At 47.9% G+C, this 21,533-nt stretch overlaps 1 protein-coding gene and 1 pseudogene across 1 annotated transcript in view; one reads left to right on the forward strand and one right to left on the reverse strand.

The window, feature by feature from the left end:
- Positions 1–579: 579 nt before the first annotated feature.
- Positions 580–21,533, reverse strand: part of LOC102980252 (solute carrier family 22 member 1) — a 31,783-nt gene continuing 10,829 nt past the window's right edge. Inside the window, exons 4-11 of the mRNA XM_055087668.1 lie at positions 21,211–21,365; positions 18,678–18,846; positions 17,355–17,469; positions 17,011–17,117; positions 13,019–13,233; positions 10,674–10,782; positions 3,156–3,255; positions 580–838 (exon numbers count right to left, since the gene is read on the reverse strand). Coding sequence (XP_054943643.1) covers positions 635–838; positions 3,156–3,255; positions 10,674–10,782; positions 13,019–13,233; positions 17,011–17,117; positions 17,355–17,469; positions 18,678–18,846; positions 21,211–21,365 — 1,174 coding nt within the window. The 3' untranslated portion in view covers positions 580–634. The remainder of the gene's footprint in view (positions 839–3,155; positions 3,256–10,673; positions 10,783–13,018; positions 13,234–17,010; positions 17,118–17,354; positions 17,470–18,677; positions 18,847–21,210; positions 21,366–21,533) is intronic.
- LOC102981732 (60S ribosomal protein L36a-like) lies at positions 6,861–7,730 on the forward strand (annotated as a pseudogene).

Below are 21,533 nucleotides of genomic sequence, written 5' to 3' on the forward strand. Positions count from 1 at the left end.
ATAAAGAAATTTAAGTAAAGTTTTTGTGTACTCCGGGAATGAAATCACTTCTTGAACCAGACCTTGAACCAGTTACTACTAACTCACAGTAAACGGAACTCCTCTTTTTGCTATATTTACTGTGATATTCCATAGCTGGCATGAGCTCACCTTCTAGTATCTCCAACAAGAACTAAAAGCAAGAGTGAGATAGAATAAAGTATTCTTAGAATGTAAGTGGCAGAAACGTCTCCCCTAAAAAAGTTCACAGTTCTCCTGGTCTTTGGATGAGGAGCATGTTTTATGCCATCACGTGTAAGCAGGACTGGGGCAGAGTTTGCTGGAGGAATCACCATGTTTAAAAACCAAGTGCCCTCCAAGAAATCTACATGTTGAAATACTTTTGCCAACACAGGCACCTACAAATACAAAGATATTTTCTTTCAGAGTGAATAAAACAATACTTATTCTAGGAAACCAGTTATGGAGGCCTCTTTTATAACAGTATTTAAATTCTATTGGACCTTCCAAATAATTTAGATAATTAAGTACCTGGTAACCATCAACAGCTCTCACTGGAAGGGATAAGTAGATAAAAGACAGCCAGGGCTTTGAGAGACTTAAAACAAAGAAAATAAAACAAAACAAAGCACATTTAGTGTTCTTTAGAACTGATATTGACTTGGGGGCAGGCAAGTAGGAGGAAAAGATTAGGGCTTCTGAGCATTTCTTCAGATGATAACTCTGTCCTCATCTCTGCCACCTGGTCCCCAGCGAAGCATCTCTCTCGGGTGCCTGAGAGTTGGATTCTGATGTTTGGATTTGAAGGTAAATCTTGTTTTCTTTGGGCTTTGCTTTCCTGTAGCAATCAAAAATTTAAAATCTAAGTTAAAACACATAATGGGGGACTTTCTTGGTGGCGCAGTGGTTAAGAATTCGCCTGCCCGTGCAGGGGACACAGGTTCGAGCCCCGGTCCGGGAAGATCCCACATGCCGCAGAGCAACAAAGCCCGTGCGCAACAACTACTGAGCCTGCGCTCTAGAGCCCGCGAGCCACAATTACTGAAGCCCGCGTGCCACAATTACTGAAGCCCGCGTGCCTAGAGCCTGTGCTCCACAACAAGAGGAGCCACCGCGATGAGAAGCCCGCGCACAGCAACGAGGAGTAGCCCCCGCTCGCCGCAACTAGAGAAAGCCTGTGCCCGGCAACAAAGACCCAGTGCAGCCAAAAATTAATTAATTTAAAATTAATTAATTAAAAGTAATTAATTAATTAAATAAAATATATAATGGCTTGATTAAGAAACTGTTGCAAAGTTGTACCCAGGAATAAGTCTCAAAAGAAGAGGTGAGAACAAGGACAGCAGGTGACAAAGAAGAGAAGGGTCGGCAGAGACCGCCAGTGACCACTTCTGGTTCTCTGCCTATTTTGCTATGGGCTGTGTGCTAAGAACGGTTTCTTACATTTTTAAATAGTTTTCGAAAATCAAAAATAAAATATTATTTCTTGACACTTGGAAATTAGATGAAATCTAAATTTCAACATCCATAAATAAAGTTGTGCTGGAACTCAGCCATGCCCATTCGTTTGTGTACTGTCTGTGGCGGCTTCCGTGCTGAAAGGGCAGAACTTGGCAACAGAGACAATGTCCCCGAAGCCAGAAATATTTACTCCCTGGCCCTTTAACAGAAAGAGTTTGCCAACCCTTCACATAGAGCACCTGTTATGTTGCTGCCTCACTCCATCACCTGACAGTCAACATTCCATTTTGAAGCTGGGGACTTTGAGGGTATCTGTCATTATTTCTTTCATCTGTAGAATGGGTATGCTAATGACAGGAGCTGCCTCACAAAGTTTTGAGAGTATGGGGTGAGAGGGCACCTGAAACTCAGTGAAGCGGACGCACCGTGAGCCCTCTGTTAGCTAGAGCTACCACTACTCCCATTCCCTGACCTTGTTTCCTGGAAAGTAGGGAAGAAGGTGTCATTGAAATGATCTCTCCAGCAATAGACTGTGGCCACTATTTATGGAATTAGGATAGCGGAGTAAACAGATAATGAAATAAGTGATGATTATACTTTGTGCAGGGCATTATCAACAACACAGGGTGAACAGGGAGGTGTTGGGCTCAGAGCAGAAGCCCCTGGCCTCAGCTGGCAGGCCAGGAATGGCTATGACGATGGAGTGAAGGGATAAACACAACATCTTAAAAGATGACAAAGTGCCTATTAACAAATTACAATGAAACATTTTAAAATCAGGTAGTCAACCTTAGCTATATATGTCTATGACTTGGGACCAAAAAGAAGCTTGTCAGCAATTACAAAATGTGTTTACAGTTAAAATAGAGTGTTTGTCCCTTATCAGCACTGAGAAATGCTGATTTCCTCAAAGCGAGGAGCACAGACGGCCTGAACGGGTATCGACTGTCATTAAAAGTTCAGGTTTCCGGGTTCCCCCATTCATTTACCAAGTCAGAAACCTAGAAGGCCCAGGAATCTGCATTCTTCTGCATACTACGTTTGAGCGTCACTGAGGAAATCACACCATATGCAAGAAGAATGGAGAGAATCTAAGATTTATTGAATACCTACTATGTGCCAGGCAATGGATTAGTCACTATCACCTACTTTATCTCATTGAACTTTCACAGCAACCCTCTCAAGTATTATTGCGGCTATTTTTCAGGCGAGGAAATGAAGGTTATAGGGTTCCACGACATTCCCAAAGTCACTTGGCCAAGTAGGCGACCACCCCTGGACTGAACCCAGGCTTTAATGAGTCCACGGAGTCTATTCTCTCCTTCCCAGGGACACTTGTGTCCTTACTGTGGGATCCAGAGAACCGAGCCTGTAACGACCACATCATCAAACGCTTTGTCTTTCTTCCTTTCCTTTTTTATGGCTTTAAGGGTAGGACCTGGGACTCCACTGAGCACTTGTCCCCATCATAGGAATGAAAGTTTTAAGTCGTTCTTCTTTGTGAAGAAAGTCACTAAGGAATCCGAACCAACAATCGCTAAAAAGACAGAAGCTTGATTTAAAAATAGCTTCCAACTCAGAGCTCTGGGGGTGACCTGGGGACCTCGGTGTTCCATGTGGTCAGCATTACAGACAAATCATTCTACCTCACAGTTCAGACCAGATGACCGTCTGCCCCAGCGCCCAGGGCTCACCTCCGCAGGTTCTCCGCGTCCTTGATGGTCTCTGGCAAAGCGACCCCCTTGGTCTCCGGAAGAAGCAGCGTCATTCCCCCGGCAACTAGCCCCAAAGCCGCTTCAGATGAGACAGATTTCACATGGAGCCATTAGAGCACGGTCAATACCATTTACATATGATGACAGCTAACTAAAGAGATGCCTAGGTAACACGCGCGTGAGGGTCACTTTTAAAAAGTTGGGAACATCTAGAAAATTAAAGCAATAGGATAAGTGGGGAAATGGCAGAGTAAGAAAAGGGAATGTTGTCTTTGTTTTACTTCCACATAAGTATATAGTTCCACAGTAACTGATGTTTAAGTATTAGGGGGATTCATTGATTCAGGTACTTCAAAAACAACATGGGACTCGATTTTGACTAGTTACTATATATACAAAATACTATATTAATTTAACATAATATAATATAGTATTTGTATATACTAACCATAATTTATATATTATCATCTATACTCAGTAACTATAATATATATTATATACAATAATTTGTTGCAATATATAATAATATACAATTATATAATACTTTACAACATACATTATATTACAGTTACTACATATAAATATTATGTTACCATATATACATTTGATACGGAGCCTAGGTGATATGTATGTGGGCAGTGTGGGCCTCCCTCGTTACTCATCACCCCCCGTCGCCCCTCGTGGGTTCGCCTGGGCCCAGGCATGGCAACTCTCTACATGGGCAGCCGTCTTGCCCTCCACCGAGTGGTAGGTTTGGGAAGAGGTGGGAGAGTCCCCTCCTCCTTCTCTAACACGATATAATCAGTAACAAAGCTGATACTAACTGTGATTCCCATTTGTCCCCTTGTGTCTGCTGTCAGTTGTTAAGATCTGGACGCAGAACAGGGATGATAATCTAGCATCTTCAAACCTCTAGCGGTTACATGTTAAATACACAAAAATTGGGAGTCAAATGCATAAGAAACCAGGAGGCTATGTCAAATGTTCTCTCCGATCCTATTCCATAGAATGAATTATTGGACTCCAGAGCCATAGGACATAAACCTCTGGCCCACCTTCTAGGAACAGCATCTTATCTTCCCCGTGAAGCAAGACAGAGTGAACCAGGAGCCAATGAAAGAGCAGGCACCATCCTTCCCTTCTGTACACTCGCTGGGGGATATCATTTGCTCATCAAATAGTTCTCGAGTATCCACACTGAACTGGAAAGAAGGAATAATAAATGTTTCATGAAGTCTTACCAAACAAAATGAGTGGTAAGCCTTGCCAAACCTCCATCAGCCTGAAGACCAGGAAGGGGGTGATGACCCCACCCAAGTCACACAGGGAGGAACACACCATCACTCCAAGGTTCCTGATAAAATACAGAGAACAAAAAAGATGACATCTCTGGGAATCAATTTTCCAAATGGTAAACTTGTTTTAAAGCAAACACACCATTCCCGAACCCCCAGGGAGGGGAGAGGGGCTGGAGATGGAGTTAATCACTGATGATTTAATCAATCACACAGAATTCTAGGTGGACAGTTTGTCTTTCAGTACATCAAAGATGTCGTTCTACCACCTTCTTGTTTGCATTGTTTCCGATGAGAAATCTACTGTCCTTATTATCTTTGTTCCTTTTTCTGATGTCTTTTTTCTCTGACTGTTTTTTAAGATTTTTGTGATGTGCCTTTCTTGATGTTGTGTGTGTGTGTTCTGGGTCAGTCTGTTCTGTTACACGGCATGCCACTTCAAATTATAAATCCAAGCATTCTTTTACTTTCAGACATTTTCTTCAAGTTTTTTTTTTTCTTGAAGTTCTTTTGTTTCATTATTTCAATTATCTTCTTGGGAACATATGTATAAATATGATCTCTAAGCCTTTTAAACTCTGCTTATTTCAATCTTATTTTGCAATTCTTAGGCCTGTCTTGCCTTTCCTCTAATATATCAGTTCTCCCTTGTACTGCTTTCAAAGTAGTTTTCATTTGTCAAATATTTTAATTTTTCTTTTTGTTTTTTTTTTAGCCTGAGCTGACTTCATCTATTGTCTTATCACATAGTCTCCCAAGAACTTGCATCTCTGCTTTACACTCTTATTTTATAGAGATGATTGATTCATTAATATTTTGCATTTAGATGTAGTATATTTGGCCACACTTTTTATTTGCTTTCTGATAATATTTTTCCCTGTGCATTTTCTTCATTTGCCATTTGCTTTTCCTCTTCCTTTCCCCCTTTCATCTCATATTTGTATAGCTCCTGGGCAAGTTACTTTTTAATTTATTCTTCTTCTTTCAGTACTATGATTTCTTTCTGTATCAGCTATTTTAGAAGGATTTGTGGGGAGGGGCATGTTCTAGGCTACTAGAAGTTTTCTTTCTGACCAGGGTTGTCTGTGATTAGATGCTTTGGCCTCTCTTATCCCTAGTCTACAGGGGCTGACAGTACAGGACTTCTCACCCTGCAGGGTCTCTCTCTTCCACCCCACCTCACAGCACACTGCTCCCTCAGAGGTTCCTGAATGTTCTCCCACAGCCTTGCCCTCCCTGCCTCATCTCCAGCCACACAACACCCAGGGAAGGAGGCATATGCCCCCAGCCCTGCATCCTCCCTGTTATTGCAACGAGGGCTTGTGGGTTAGACCCTTCAATGTACACTTCCTACTTTGGAAAACCACTGGCCTTGTCTCATATTTGCTGTCACAGTGAGTTTCCCTGGAGTCTTCCAGACCCCTCTTAGACTCACTGCATTAGGCAGCCCTTCTTCTTCCCTATTGTCTTTCAGGGTCATCCTAGTTTCAAAAATGCATTTGCGGGCTTCCCTGGTGGCGCAGTGGTTGAGAGTCCGCCTGCCGATGCAGGGGACGCGGGTTCGTGCCCCGGTCCGGGAAGATCCCACGTGCCGTGGAGCGGCTGGGCCCGTGAGCCGTGGCCAATAGCGTTAGTATGATTTCCAAGAGGAGGAAAAAAAGACACCATTATTTTTTTTACAATTTTAAGAAAATAAGTCTTAAAAAGAGAGAAAAATTTGATAAGCACACAGAAGCTAGACGAAGTGAAGAACTAGTCCCCTTCTTTAAAATTCATATATCTGTGATACTTCTTCGTTCATTCTACAAGCACCAGGTGACTGGTTAGTATGGCTATAGAACAGTTTCAGGAGGTACAGAGAGGTATGATATGTAGTTCCTGCTTTCAAGGAGCTCATAATACAGTGATGAGGTAAAAATAGGAGGATGATTTTCAATACAAGGCAGAGCATATTGATGCCAAAAGAATGTTCTTGACAATATATGCTGCAGACAGTTAGAAGGAGGATATGCTGTTCAACTCTAAAGGCTCCTGTGAATAAGAAGCAGGGTCAAAATGGTTTAACTCGAAACTGTTTGCACTTGAAGTGTTCATAAAGTAATAATCCCTTTTTTCCAATTTCAATTTGATTCAATTGATTGAAAATATCGAAACTTCCAGGACTGCCTTACTTTTGTGTGTGGTGTGTGTGGATCAAGTTTAAGTTATTTCTGAACATCTGGCCTCCCTTGCTCATTACTCAGAATCCTCATCAAACTGACTCTCTGCACAAACGGTCAAGGGCTCCTTGAGGACATGTCGCTTGGCCTTCCTCCCCCCGGGGCCAGGCACTCAGTACCTCTGGCAGTTTCCATTCTGAGTCAGTACTCTGGGTCCAGTGGCCACGACAATGGAACTGTTTGGCCCGGCTATTTTAGACTCGGCTCAGAACTGCCAGATGTAGGTTTTTCTCTTTCATTTGTCTTCGTCTCTTTGTACTCATTCCAAGCAACCTTTTCCAGATGAGACTATGAGAGAGGGCCTTCTAACGAAGGGATGGGCAGGAGAGAGGAAAGAGTGAATCAGTCACCCTTGTGTCTTCTGGCTTAGGGAGGGGTTCTGAGAGCTGTCGCGGTGTAAGAGGAGGATGGGGGGCTGGAATATTTCTTAGACTTCACTGGTGTGATGACATGGGGAGAAGAAACAATTTATACAGAGGAAAAAACAAGTTTAAGGAAATCTGCCAAATTCTAACAAAGATCAGAATTAAAGCTTTAACTAAAGTGGTTAATTACTTTTACAATAAAAATGCTCTTCATTTAAACGAAGTCTTCTAGGATACAGATGATAGTAAGTCCATGCAAAGACGCTCAACATTATTAGGAATTAGGACAATGCAAATCAAAGGCACAATAATAGCTCCTTCCATGCCCACAGCGCTCTCACAAGCACGGTGAACGTTCCTAAAACCCACCGGCCTTTCTGTGAGAAGTGTGGCAAAGCACCAACCCCACGAAGTGACACAGTACAAGAAGGGCAAGGCTCCTCTGTATGCCCAGGGCAAGCGGCAGTACGACAGGAAGCAGAGTGGCTATGGTGGGCAGACTAAGACGATTTTCCGGAAGAAGGCTAAAACCACAAAGAAGATTGTGCTGAGGCTTGAATGTGTTGAGCCGAACTGCAGATCTAAGAGAACGCTGGCTAGTGAGAGACGCAAGCATTTTGAGCTGGGAGGAGATAAGAAGAGAAAGGGCCAAGTGATCCAGTTCTGAGCTTCATATTTGTTTTGTTATGAAGACAATAAACATTTGAGATTGTTTAAAAAGAAAAGTTTCAATTGTTTATTTATTTTTATTTTTTTGGAAGGGAAATAAACTAGTGCCATCAATAAAATTTTCCTTGGGAAAAAGAAAAAAGTCACAATAATCCCACCATTTCCAAGAATTACTTATTTTTTTAAAAGCTGGCGATACCAAGGACTGATGAGGATGTAGGACGACCAGCTCTCTCACACGCAGCTGGTGGAACAGAAAATGGTGTGGCCACTTTGAAAAACATTCTGACAGTTTCTCATGAATTTAAACTCACATCCACCATGTGACCCACTCCTAAGTGTTTTTTTTTTTGCTATTCTACTTATTTTTTATTTAGTTATTTTTTTCACACACACACACACACACACACACACACACACACACCCGGCCTTTCTGTGAGAAGTGTGGCAAAGCACCAACCCCACGAAGTGACACAGTACAAGAAGGGCAAGGCTCCTCTGTATGCCCAGGGCAAGCGGCAGTACGACAGGAAGCAGAGTGGCTATGGTGGGCAGACTAAGACGATTTTCCGGAAGAAGGCTAAAACCACAAAGAAGATTGTGCTGAGGCTTGAATGTGTTGAGCCGAACTGCAGATCTAAGAGAACGCTGGCTAGTGAGAGACGCAAGCATTTTGAGCTGGGAGGAGATAAGAAGAGAAAGGGCCAAGTGATCCAGTTCTGAGCTTCATATTTTGTTTTGTTATGAAGACAATAAACATTTGAGATTGTTTACTTCGTTTAGTTTCAATTGTTTATTTATTTTTATTTTTTTGGAAGGGAAATAAACTAGTGCCATCAATAAAATTTTCCTTGGGAAAAAGAAAAAAGTCACAATAATCCCACCATTTCCAAGAATTACTTATTTTTTTAAAAGCTGGCGATACCAAGGACTGATGAGGATGTAGGACGACCAGCTCTCTCACACGCAGCTGGTGGAACAGAAAATGGTGTGGCCACTTTGAAAAACATTCTGACAGTTTCTCATGAATTTAAACTCACATCCACCATGTGACCCACTCCTAAGTGTTTTTTTTTTTGCTATTCTACTTATTTTTTATTTAGTTATTTTTTTCACACACACACACACACACACACACACACACACACACTGTATTTTATTTTTACGAGAGATAAATAGACTGACACCAAGCATTGTAAATGGATGACCACAACAAAAGCAACAATGATTGCAATTACCAAACACGAAACACACTCATCCTATGTCATAATATTGACATTCAGTCCAGTAATCCTCCACTGTAACCGCTCCCTTACTTTGCAGTGAAAATTGATTTGTATATTTTTTGCCTCTGAGTCCTTGTGGGATTTTTTTTTTATTCAAACATAAAGTCACAAAAATTATAATCATCCTCATCAGTTCACTCAGTCCCATGTAATTAATCACTCCTAAGTTTTTACCTAAGAGAAATGAAGATATATGTCCACTCAAACACCTGTATATGAATTCTTACTGGCAGCTGTATCGTAATTACCCCAATCTGGAAAGAGCCCAAACCTCCATGAGCTGGGAAATGGACAAACACATCGTGGCACATCTTCCACACACGGGACACTACTCAGCAATAAGAAGGAACGAAGCACTGATACACGCCACAGCGTGGATGGGTCCCGTGATGCCAAGTGAAAGAAGCCAAACACAAAAGGCTACGCTCTATGTTATTTCCTTTACGTAACATTCTGGAAAAGGCAAAACCACAGGGAGAGAAATCAGACCAGTGGTTGCCAGGTACTGGAGGTGGGAGGGGAGAAGATGGACCACAAAGGGATATGAGGAAGCATTTGGAGGTGATGGAAATGTCTCTATATTACATTGACTGTGATGGTGGTGAAACGAATATAATCGACACTAATCGAACTGTACCTTTTAGGGGGAATTTTGCTCTAAGAAACTTCTCCCTCAACAAACCTGACTTTAAACAATGAGTCCTCTAGGCCTGTTGCTACGTTTACAGAGTCATCATGGGAAAAGCATCAGCTTCAAGGTCAGAAAGAAGCGGGTTCTTGGTTGCCAAGAGGGTGAGGGGGTGGGGGAAGGATAGACTGGGAGTTTGGGATCAGCAAATGCAAACTATTTTATATAGAATGGATAAACAAAAAGGTCCTACTGTAGAGCACAGGGAAGTCTATTCAATATCCTGGGATAAACCATAATAGAAAAGAATATGAAAAAGAATATATATATATATATTATGCATAACTGAATCACTCTGTTGTACAGCAGAAATTAACACAACATTGTAAATCAACTATACTTCAATGAAAGAAAGAGAGAGAGAGAAAGGAAGGAAGAAAGGGGGGAAGGAAGGAAGGAAGGAAGGAAGGGGGAGGGAGAGAAAGAAAGAAAGAAAGAAAGTGGGTTCTTGTCTGGGCCCTGCCACTTTCTAGCTGTGTGACTCTTGGAAGGTCTCTTTCCCTTTGTAAACCTCAGCTTTCTCATATGTAAAATGGGATCACAAAGACATTATAGGATGACCTGGAGCCCATGTCTGGCAATGCTCTGTATGTCACTGTACAAACATGAACTGCTCTTAAGCAAGTTACGTCCAGAGGTGTCAGTGGAGCTGCGGAAGTCTAGACAACAGGTCGGGGCTAAGGACAGGGTTGAACCTCAGCCTCCCACGCGCCGCCCAGGGCTCTCTCCTCTGTGCCAGACGCCTTTTCTCTTGCGCTTGCCCTCCGCACAGGGCACGATGCGACCCTTCGTCCACTGAACCTGTGCATTTCACCTTCTCTACCAGATTAGGGGAGGGCCCTGTTTTTGATGCCCAGCCCCCATCTCAATGTCAGACAATCCACCCTTGGGGCATCTTGGCGGATGGTCCTCACCGAGCCTGGCTGGCCCGCAGCTCTGCCGGCGGCCACCCGGCCCACACCACCGTGCACTCACCTGAGGGACGTAGGGTACAACTCAGCATTCACCAGGCATACCACCTGGAACGTGAGGGTGACTCCCATTCGGCCAACACAAGCTACCACGATATTCAACCAGTGCAGATCTGGAGAAGAAACACACAGAGGGTGTGGAGACCAAGTGAGGACTGTGCCCCTGGAGCTGCCGGGAGAAGCCGTGACTGGAACCTTGGACTTCAGAGCTGGAAGGGCCGGAGAGATTGTCTTATCTGACCCCTCCATTGTGGATACGTAAACTGAGTCCTGAAAGGTTTCGGGACTTGATGATGACACAGGAGGGGAGGTCCCGCTGGGCAGAGAGACGAATGTGCTTTTGGAATCTCAGTTCGGCCTCCCGTCAGCGGTGGGACCTGGCAAACGCTTTACTTCTTCTTTTTTTTTTTGTTTTTAAATTAATTAATTTATTTATATTTTGGCTGTGTTGGGTAGTTGCGGCACGCGGGCTCCGTAGGTGTGGCTCGCGGGCTCTAGAGCGCAGGCTCAGCAGTTGTGGCGCACGGGCTTAGTTGCTCCGCGGCATGTGGGATCTTCCCGGACCAGGGCTCGAACCCGTGTCCCCTGCGTTGGCAGGCGGATTCTTAACCACTGCGCCACCAGGGAAGTCCACGATTTACTTCTTCGTGCTTCCGTCTCCTCAGCTGTAAAATGGGAATAATTTTACCCAGCTTATAGGTTGTTGTGAGATTTAGAGATAATACATGTCAGATGAGCCCCGTGGCCACTCCATAAGTGTTGGCTTTTTAATTGCCGTGGATAGTGCGGTTGCCGGCACGGCGCCTGAACCGTAACAGGTCCTCAACAGCACGGTTCTCTGGGGCAGAAGTCCCGGGGCTGGTAGACCAGATTTCTCATCCTCAGTCTAGTGCTCATTTCCCAACACATTTTTGAACCCAAACATCTTTCAGAGCAGTCTGAGAATATGCGGAAAGTGAACCCTCGTCTCCTCCCAGCAGAGTGGCCCAGGCCCGGGCAGAGGCAGCTCCCTCTCAGCTTAGCCATCACCTGAGGTTTATCCCTGAGGCGAGAAACAGGCTCAGACCTCAGGCTCCCTCTCAGCACTCCATGCTGTGACTAAAAAATAAAAATCTGCCCATTCATTCCATTTTACCAGGATTCCAGAAAAAGGGAGATGGGGAGAAAATGGGTAAAATCGATTTCAGGTGCACTCTGCCTCTTTTCCTGCCTTCTCTGTTCTCTCTCCACGAAAGGAGGGAGAAAAAAACTTGAGTTATCTTTTTCCATCTCTTTAAATTTCCAGCCTGATCTATAGAACCTGGTTCTTGAGAATACAGATTTTACAGGGCGCTTCCCGTGGTATCCTATCCAAAAGCCTGCGCCCAAACGACTCAAACCAGTGAGCTCAGAGCACAGGTAATAAACACTGAGAAACTAGCAAATCTGCCTTTGTATTTTTTTTTAACATTTCCAAAGGTAAGAGATGAGAAAGGCAATTTATGTACTTAAATTAAAACCACCCAGATGACTCTGCTTTGGCTTATCTTGGATTGCTGAGAATTATGGAGTAAAGCACACAGGTACCAAAATGGCTGGTGTTAGAAAGACTAGCAACACCAAGCGTTGGCGCGGATGTGCAGCCACGGGAACGCTCACGCGTCGCGGTGGGAGAGTGAATCGGTCCAACCATATGGAAAGCTGTCTGGCCATATCTACTAAAACTAACATACGTCCCCCTCGCAGCAAGGGAAATGACTGTCCACGAAAAGATATGCCCGAATGTTCACTGCAGCCTTAATCCCAATAGGGAGATGCTGGAGGCCACACAACTGTCAATCAACAGTGGCGTGGATGCATAGTGGGGTATTCATACACTGGGATGCTTCACGATAAGGAAAAAGTACAAACTTCACTCTCATGACAACGTGGACAAACCCCGTGGACGTAAGGATGAGCAAATGAAGTGAGGCCATACAGAGTACGCGTGGTATGGTTCCGTTTGTATGAAGTTCAAGAACAGTCAACATTAATCTGCAGTGGCAGAGACCAGAGCGGTGGTGACCCATGCAGGGGTGGTGAATACTGATGGTCAAGGAGGGGGAGGAAACCTTCCGAGATGTTGGCAATCTTCTTTATCTTTCTGTAGGTCGTGGTGTCCAGGCATACATACATGTAAAAATTCACTGGCTCGAACACTTACAATGGACTCATTGTATGTATGTTATACCTCAATGTAAATGTTTTAAAAAATGATTCTAGACTCAGGTAATGCCTTGTCTTTGTTCCTGTTCCAGAGGCTTATGAGAGAGTTAACACTCTATTCCCACAATTCAGTGACCCGGAAGATGATGAAAGTGGACCACTCACCGTGTGAGATAAAGATCATGAGGAAGCAGGCTGCCCCCACCACCAGATTGGACCCGGCCATCGGGTAGAGGCGGCCGAAGCGCTCGATGGTGACGAGGATGATGAAGGCTGCCGGAAATTCGACCAGAGCAGAGTAGAAGAAGTCCAGATAGAGGTTCCCGCCGGTGACGCCCATATGCATGATGAGGCCCTGGTAGAGAACGGAGCTGGTGAACCTGAGCAGGGAGGAGAGGCCGGGTCAAAGGCAAGCGCCTCGGAAGAGGGGAGATTTAGGATTCTGGCTGGGAGGATAAAGGACACTGCGAGCTGGGTGTAGAACGTTCTAGAGCAATATGAGAAGAGGGGGATCAAAATCAAGAAAGGTGCCCTTGAGGGGCCCTCGATGAGACCCTCCTTTCACAATCCATGGGAGGGTGTGACTTACAGGATAGGTTCACGTTTTCGAGAAAAGGCAAACAATGGCAGCTACCGTTTACTGCGCACCTGGGTGCTGGCCCTGCTCTGAGCACTGCATGTGCCCTACCTCATCAGATGCTCCAACGGCCTCCAAGGGGAAGGGCAGGAGAAGGCAGTGGTGAGTGAGAAGTTTCAGGAATCAGACTGTTGTATGAGCTGTGTGGTCTTAAGTAAGTTAACTAATCTCTCTGTGCCTTCAGCTGTGAATTTGGGTTGTCTTGAGAATTCATTGAGGTAATGGACAAAAAGCACTCAGTATAGTTCCGGGCACATAGTGGGCACTCAGTGAAGATGAGATTTACTGCTGTCATTTCTGTCTTTCCAAGGGCAAGGATCCAGAGCACAACGGGGTGGAGAAGTCGGCCAAGTCTTTCCAACTCCACAGTGGTCCTCCCTCCACAGATCCCACCATCTTTACCAGGCATTATTCCCTTACTCTTTTTACCTCATATCCTGCTGCACGACCCCCTCATCCATATTCGAGGAAAGAAGAGCAATGTTACAGAAAACGGCACACAGACCATGTGTGGGGGATGGGGACCAGCACATCAAATTTTCCCACTCAGGAGAAAATTTAGAGAGTCCATGTGTCACTTTTGGTCAAACGACATAATTTTGGAACATTGAATGATTCTATTGGTACAGTTGTTCCTCACTATCCTTCGGGGATTGGTTCCAGGAGCCCCCAGGATACCAAAATCCAAGGATGCTCAAGACCCTTGTAGAAGTTGGCGCAGTATTTGCACAGAACTTACGCACATCCTCCCGTATACTTGAAATCATCTCTAAATAACTCATCATACCTAGTATAATGTAAATGCTATGTAAATAGTTGCTAGCATGCAGCAAATTCAAGTTTTGCTTTTGGGGACTTTCTGGAATTTTTGCAGATTTTTTTTTTTTTTTTTTTTTTGGGGGTACGCGGGCCTCCCTCTGCCGCGGCCCCTCCCGTTGCGGAGCACAGGCTCCGGACGCGCAGGCCCGGCGGCCACGGCTCACGGGCCCGGCCGCTCCGCGGCACGTGGGATCCTCCCGGACCGGGGCGCGACCCCGGTTCCCCTGCATCGGCAGGCGGACGCGCAACCGCTGCGCCACCAGGGAAGCCCTTTGCAGATATTTTTGATCCGCAGTTGCTTGAATCCCCAGATGCAGAACCTGCAGATATGGAGGGTCGACTGTATTTACACTGTGAGAAGAGATCTAGGTGGATAAGAAACTATTTTCTCATAGAGATGCCAACTGCCCACCAGCTCCAAAGCTGAGATCACAGCGGGAGTTTCTCATCACTATGTCCCCTGGTTTTATAAAGCTGCACCCAGAGAAGCATGAGATGCTTTTGTTTCCAGTCCTAAATCATTCACGGTTGAACCAAAGGGTCAAGAATACAAGAAGAGGACTTCCCTGGTGGTCCGGTGGTTAAGAATCCGGCTTCCAATGCGGAGGACGCAGGTCCAATCCCTGATCGGGGAACTGAGATCCCACATGCTGCGGGGCACCTAAGCCCACACGCCACAGCTACCGAGCCCACTCATCCTGCATGCTGTAACAAAGATCCTGCGTGCCACAACCAAGACCCGACGCAGCCAAATAAATAAATATTTTTTACAATGTGAATTAAAAAAAAAAAAAAAAAAAAAAGAGTACAAGAGGGTAGGCACTGACAACAACTCAGTGAGTTAAGATGAGCCCGGTGGGGTCCTCCGTGCCGGTTAGCTTAGCCGGTTAAATGGGAACGGTCACCTTTAACCCACAAAGAGACTGATCCAAGAGAAAGGAATGGAAACCCCGATTTTTCTGTCCAAAAAGACCCCCCAAAAACAAACAAAAAACTAGCAAGTTAACAAATGTGCAGGGCTGCCATCTTCTGGCTGGACCCATGAATTGCATGCACACATTAAAACACAAGCCGCAATTTGTAGCTGTCAGGCATAAGCCCTTTACACATATTATCTCATTAATTATTCCAACAGGCCTGTGAGTAGGTCCCATCATCACATCCACTGGCTGATGAGGAAACTGAGTCACAGAGATCACGAAGCTTCCTGACAGTCACACAGCCAGGAAGTGATGGGCACCCCTCCTGAGATGCTGCGATGAATGAAGTGGATGGGGGCGGGGAGGGGAGGAGACAGCAGGAGGAGTCCAGGGGCCAGAGCGCGTGAGGCCTTGTAGGAAGGAATCTGGTTTTCTTCTCGGTGGATTAGGAAGCCAGTGAGGATGTGGACGAGGGGGTGACCCGGCCCGTGACCTTTGCCTGCTTTGTGAGCAGTTCCTGGGGGGACAGGAGTGGGGGCAGACCACCGGCGAGGAGGCTGCTGCAACCACACGGACGAGAGATCACGACACTCCAACGGGGACCTGAGAGTGCGGGTGACGAGGAATGGCAGGGTCTCAGTATATTTTCAAGACAGAGCGAAATCTGCCCAAGGATCGCTTGGAGGGGTGTAAGGTAGCAGAGGGGACGAAACTGCCACCTCGACAGGAGTGCTCAGCGGATGGGAATGGGCCGTGCAGTAATACGGGAGGGGGGCAGGCCTTCCTATCTGCAGAGTCCCGGGCCTCCGCACCGAGGAGACACCTGCTGAGTCGAATACTGAGCATGATGAGAAATGCACCAGGCACCCGGGGGGTTTGCAGAGGCCCATCACGTAGCGGGCCGCAGGGCTCCCGGGCCTGCCCGGAGACACGGTGACCGGCGCTGCCTGGACAGGGTGAGGTTAGCCTGGGATGGATTCTGTGGAACAGTGGCCATTCATTCAACCTTCAGCAAATATTTACTGAGGGTGCCAGGGGCTGCCCTCTTAGCTGGAACCCTTATTTCATGGAAGGGCAAACGAGCGCAGGGCAGTAGAGCGACGCCAGGGGAACGGGAGCCCGGGGCCCAGCTACTCAGCCCAGGTATTCGGGGAGTAAGTGAATAACCTCCCTTGTGCTGAGGAGAAAGCCCTGATGTCGGGAGCTGACCCGGCACCCCTTGAGGAAAGAGCGTGGAGACCCCGTCTCCAGGTAGCTACCTGGGAGGTGGATGCAGCCCCGGGGGTGTGCTGGGGGTACATGAGTGAATCTGGATGTGGATGTGAGTTTCCTAATCGGGGGGCGAAAAAAAGCACTGATACTCTCATCGGGGTCTATAAAGGCCTTAGATGCGACGGAAGGGCTCTTCCTCCTTGAAAGCACCAGGAGCCCCTGACATCTCATCCACCTTCTGACGCTATGTCAAGACTCGGCTACTCCCCAAAGACGAGACGTGTGGGATTTGCGGCAACCTTGAGAACCCCCCGTCCAGCTTACTGTTGACCTCTCCTACGTAAGAATTTCTTCTTACTAAAATGAGGCCCTTCCTCTACTGTGCAATAGTCAAGGGAGAAATCAGGAGTCTTTTTAAGGGCTCTTTGACCACTGGAAAACCATCTGGAAACTCCTTTTCATGCTTCTCTTTTTCCACCCGAGTTGTTCCACTGTCTTTAACTTGTACCCGGGTATGCAGGTAAGCCCACCAGTTCCATCTGGGGACAGGCGTCGGAAAGGCCCCTTACCACAGGTACATGAGGATGAAGGTGTGCTTCCTCAGGTGCGGCGTGCGGAACAGGTCTACAAACGAGGGGCTCAGCTTTTCAGTGACATCCTCTTCGAGAGACAGCATCTAGGAAGGAGTCAGGGCGTCAGCTGCATCCAAGCTGCCGTGAGCAGGAAACGCCGTCAGAGGCCCCTTTCCCGGCCCCCGCCCCGGGGCCGGTCCTCGCATGGCTGTCCGCCACGCCCATCACCCCAAATGTCACCAGTGCCCTCTTGCCTCCCAAGGCAGCCCCACAGGCACGCTCCAAGTCATAAATGCAACCCAAAGTTCAGTGACGGGAGAAACCCTTTGCTAGTTTGTCACCTTTAGATCAGCAGGAGGCAACTTCCCATTCTTTTGGGCTATGTGGTCCATTATCTTTACTGCTTGAGTGTTTCTCTTTTGAGATAACAGCCATCGGGGGGACTCGGGCACAAACCTGTGGACACAGATCATCACTACTTCTCATTTTCTCCAGAGCTCATCTGATGTTAAGCCCCGATCAGAGCAATGTTGCTGCTTAGAGCAGCCTGCCCTCCTCACGCTGGGACTGGAATTCCTCAAGCGTCTGGTGGATGAGGACCTGGGGCCACTGTGTGCTGGCCCAGAGAGCCCACACAGGAGCTCCGTGGGTCACTCGCGCTCTTAATGCCACCCGCTAAGATTTACGGACCAGAAGAGAACCATCGCTTCCTATGTAGCCTTCATCCGGTGGGGCGGGGGTCCCATTCTCTCCTGGAAGCCAGCAGCCCTTCTCCCCACCCCAGGAAATCTCTCACACATAATGGATGCTCCACACGCCCCGCCCCTTGCGATACAGCAGATGCCTCCTTGTAAGACAGGGGCTGTTGAACATGTCTCAGATATTTCCAAAACAAAATAAACTATAGTCACTTTTTTTTTAGCATCAGATACACCATGGCGTCTATTTCAAATGGGACAGGGATGTTATAAAGTCAAAGACTGGGAATCTCTGGTCATCTGAAAACACACAGGTATAGTCTCACCCAACCCGGCCCTCGGGACTCAGCCAGGGGGTCCCGTCACTGGAGGGCCCCTTGTTTCACACTGACAAAGAGGGAGCAGGCTCTTCCTGAACGGGAATGTACTTAGAGCCGCAGTTTTGAGAAACTGGGTGGACTCGATGCCTCCCACGGATAAGATCTGCCCTCAGCGAAACGGTGACAAAAGCTGCACGGACGCGATCGTTGTCTCCACAAACCTCTCTGCTGCCACGCACCTCCCCACCCACCGACCCCCGCCTCCCTCTCCCACAATAAAAACTCATCTGTCTAGTTGCCCCTCCCTTCACCCTGCCAAGGGCTGACAGCTAATAAGATTAACAGCTCACTTGAGCGGGTTTTGTTCATAACGGTTTAATGTGCACCCTCCCCAAAGGTCATTTCATCCCTTCATTCACTCGACAAGCAGCAGATGCCTACTTTGTGCCTCGGTGCGCTTCTGTCTGACTCGTAGCATTCCAGCCTCTATCTTGGGGACGGGAGTTGAAAGCAGCTCTGTTTGAGGGCAGCACCCTGGGGAATGTGACAGAACTCCCCAAATGGCACAGAAGGCTGTAAGCCCCATGCCTGTGGGTCGGGCCTCCCTGGCCGCCGGGAAGACGGGGTCCCCGCGAGGACACAGTACCAGTAGCCCAGCAGGAGGAGGAAGGTGGGCAGAGAGACTGCCAGCTGGAGCCAGCGCCAGTGAGGGACAGCGTAGGCCAGCCCGGAGAGCAGCACGAGCCCCACCGTGAACGCCACCTGGTAGAGGATCGCCACCGTTCTTCTGTAGGCCAAGCCCACGAATTCTGTGACTGAAACAGGAGAGAGGTCCCTGGTGGGCTCCACCGAGGAGCGAAGCCAGGGCGGTGCGCACGCGCGCGCCCGCCCCCTCCATGCGCCTCGGCGGCTCCTTCCGCCAACGCCCTTCCGCCGCCTCCTCCCCACGAGGCCCAGTCGTTTGGTCCCGGCTCTCCTCCAGCCGCCCCTCTTTGAAACCCCCCCCCATCTGCCGTCTGGAGTTCTCCTTTTCACGCGGCAGGATTCAGGCTGCCGGGCTCTCTTCCCCGGAACCTTCGTCCCATCGGCTCCAGGCCGAGCCGGACCCTTTTCCACGACCCCCGGGAGCGCTCGTTAATTTCACGCCTGTCTTTGAGTGCCCGCCGGGGACCTGGCCCTGTTGTGGGTGTTTGGATGTATCGTGAGCTCAGTCGGCAGAGTCCTGCCCTCCTCAGCCCGCATTCTCGTGAGAGATGGTGGACGACACACACAAGTGAGTAAATCACAGCCGGGTCCTAACGCGACGCGCGCTGTGCGGAGAGAAAAGGCAAATGGCCCGAGGGCATTCAGGAGAGTCCGGGGTGGAGGGGTTGCAGAGTTTCAGAGAGCAGTGGGGTGGAGCTCGTGCATGAAACCTGAGTCAAGACCTGCAAGAGGTGAGGGAGTTAGCCGAACACAGAAGGGCGAGGCGAGTTCCAGGCAGAGGAAACAGCAGCGCGGTAGCCCTGTGGACGGGGACCCTCCGTCAGTGGGGCAGTGCGCCCTGCTGGGGGGCCTCATAGGCTTGCCGAGAACATTGGCTTCCAGGGCGGGAAACGCAGAGCCGCTGCGGCACAGGGGTGACGCGGTCTCACGTCTATTAAAGGCTCACTGGGCTCCCCTGTAGGTGCCACAGGGAGACCACCGTGGAGGTGAGGTGAGGCTGCTGTCTGGGAGCCGTGGAAGCAGCAGAGGAGTGAGATGAATGGCGTTCCGGAGGGATTTTGAAAGTAAAGGGGACAGCAGGGCTGGTGGGGGGGGCACAGGTGGAACAGGCTGGGGGGTGGGGGAGGACAGGCTCCTGGGTCCTGCCACGGTGAGGGGTCAGGGAGCAGATGAGGAGTCAGTACAGCGGACTGACCAGGAGCCGCGTGCACAGGACCAGGGAGTGTGTGACCCACAAGCAAGTGGGGACAGTGTGGGAAGAACAAAGCCAGGGGCAGCTCTCGCTCCACCACAGATACATAGGGTTCCCGGTGGGTCTCCCTTTCTCTCTAGCGTTTGAGCTCCTTGAGGGAGGACAGGGGCCTTATCTCTCTTGGCACCCCATCTCGCCCCCTGCCTGCCAAATGGCGGCAGGTGCGCACGCTGCAGGGAGGTGTATGGGGCGGGCATCCCTCTAGGCTACACCTGGGGCACTTCATCTACCTCACAGCCTTGTCATTCCCATGCGGAGGATCCTGAGGCACAGAGAGGTTATGGAACTTGTCCGTAAGACCACACAGCCAGTCAGTGTTGGGTGTAGATTTGACCTCAAAATTAATCCTCTTCACCATGTGCCAAGTAGTGCATGTTCAGCATATAGGTGGCTGGGCTCTCACTAAATATGTGCTGAACTCACTAAACTTAACCAGCGTGTTCATGGTTTCTCAAGGGAGGAATATGATTTTTCTTGGTTCTAGTGAACTCTTTCTCAGGATGCCAAGCCATAGGACGTCGTTTTCAGAGATGGCAAGACATGGCAGAAATGGGGATTACCCCCACTGCTGTCTGATGTGCCCCAGACTGGCTGAGGGATGCACAGATGCTTCTTATACTACCTTCTTCTAAGGAAGCATTTTTCATTTTCTGTTCTTACCCTTCAGAGAAAATTTGAAAAAAAATAGTATATAGAATTACATTGCTTTACACGTCACTTTTTAAAATCATTATGTTTATCTCTTCTTTTATTTCCTCTATGTCTTCTCTCCTAACTGTTTAGTGTCCTTCAAACCAGTTGAGTTTGTTGTATTTACTTTGAAAGATGCTGGTTCTTTCATATTTAAAATGTTAAAATACTCTCCCACCTGTCTCCCCTTCCTGCACACCCCCTATCGCTGTAACCACATCACATGTGATCTTCTTTTCCCAGACGGATTAGTTGATACGGAAACACTGATTTATTTAAGTGGTTATTTAAGTGTCTCTCAAACAAAAAGAAAGAGAGAGGAGAGAGAAGAAGGCCATCCTGACAGCATGCCCAGCCCTAGTCACACAGACAGCAAATACAGCTAGAATGACCACACTTTCTCTAGACCCTGCAAACATCGTCTTCCCCGAGAAAGTCCAGCTCCACATTCGGCTTCATCCCATTCTACCCCACTACCTGACTTCCGTGGCTTCTTAAAGTGTGTGGAAACCTCAGGCCAGTGGATGCTTACTCAAGGTGTAGCCAGCCGTCCAGCTGCCCTTGCTGACCAGCCCCTGCCCCAGGCGGAAGAGCAGGAGGGACGTGTAGTCTGGAGCGACCGCCGTCAGGACGCCCAAGATGGCGCTGAGGAGGGTGGTGGCCGAGAGGCATACTTTACGGCCAAACCTGCAGAGCAAGGAGACAGCGAGGTGAGGTGACCATTGAGTATTCACAGGGACGGTGGGACAGCAAGTGTCTCTAGTGGGAGACAAGACAGTTTTTCTGAGGGACCGTGCAGTCCGTTGATCACTGCCCCTCCTCAAAGCCTGACCTGGTCCATCCTCGGTGAACAGC

This window comes from Physeter macrocephalus, chromosome 10 (genome assembly GCF_002837175.3).
Source record: "Physeter macrocephalus isolate SW-GA chromosome 10, ASM283717v5, whole genome shotgun sequence".
Lineage (NCBI taxonomy): Eukaryota > Metazoa > Chordata > Mammalia > Artiodactyla > Physeteridae > Physeter > Physeter macrocephalus.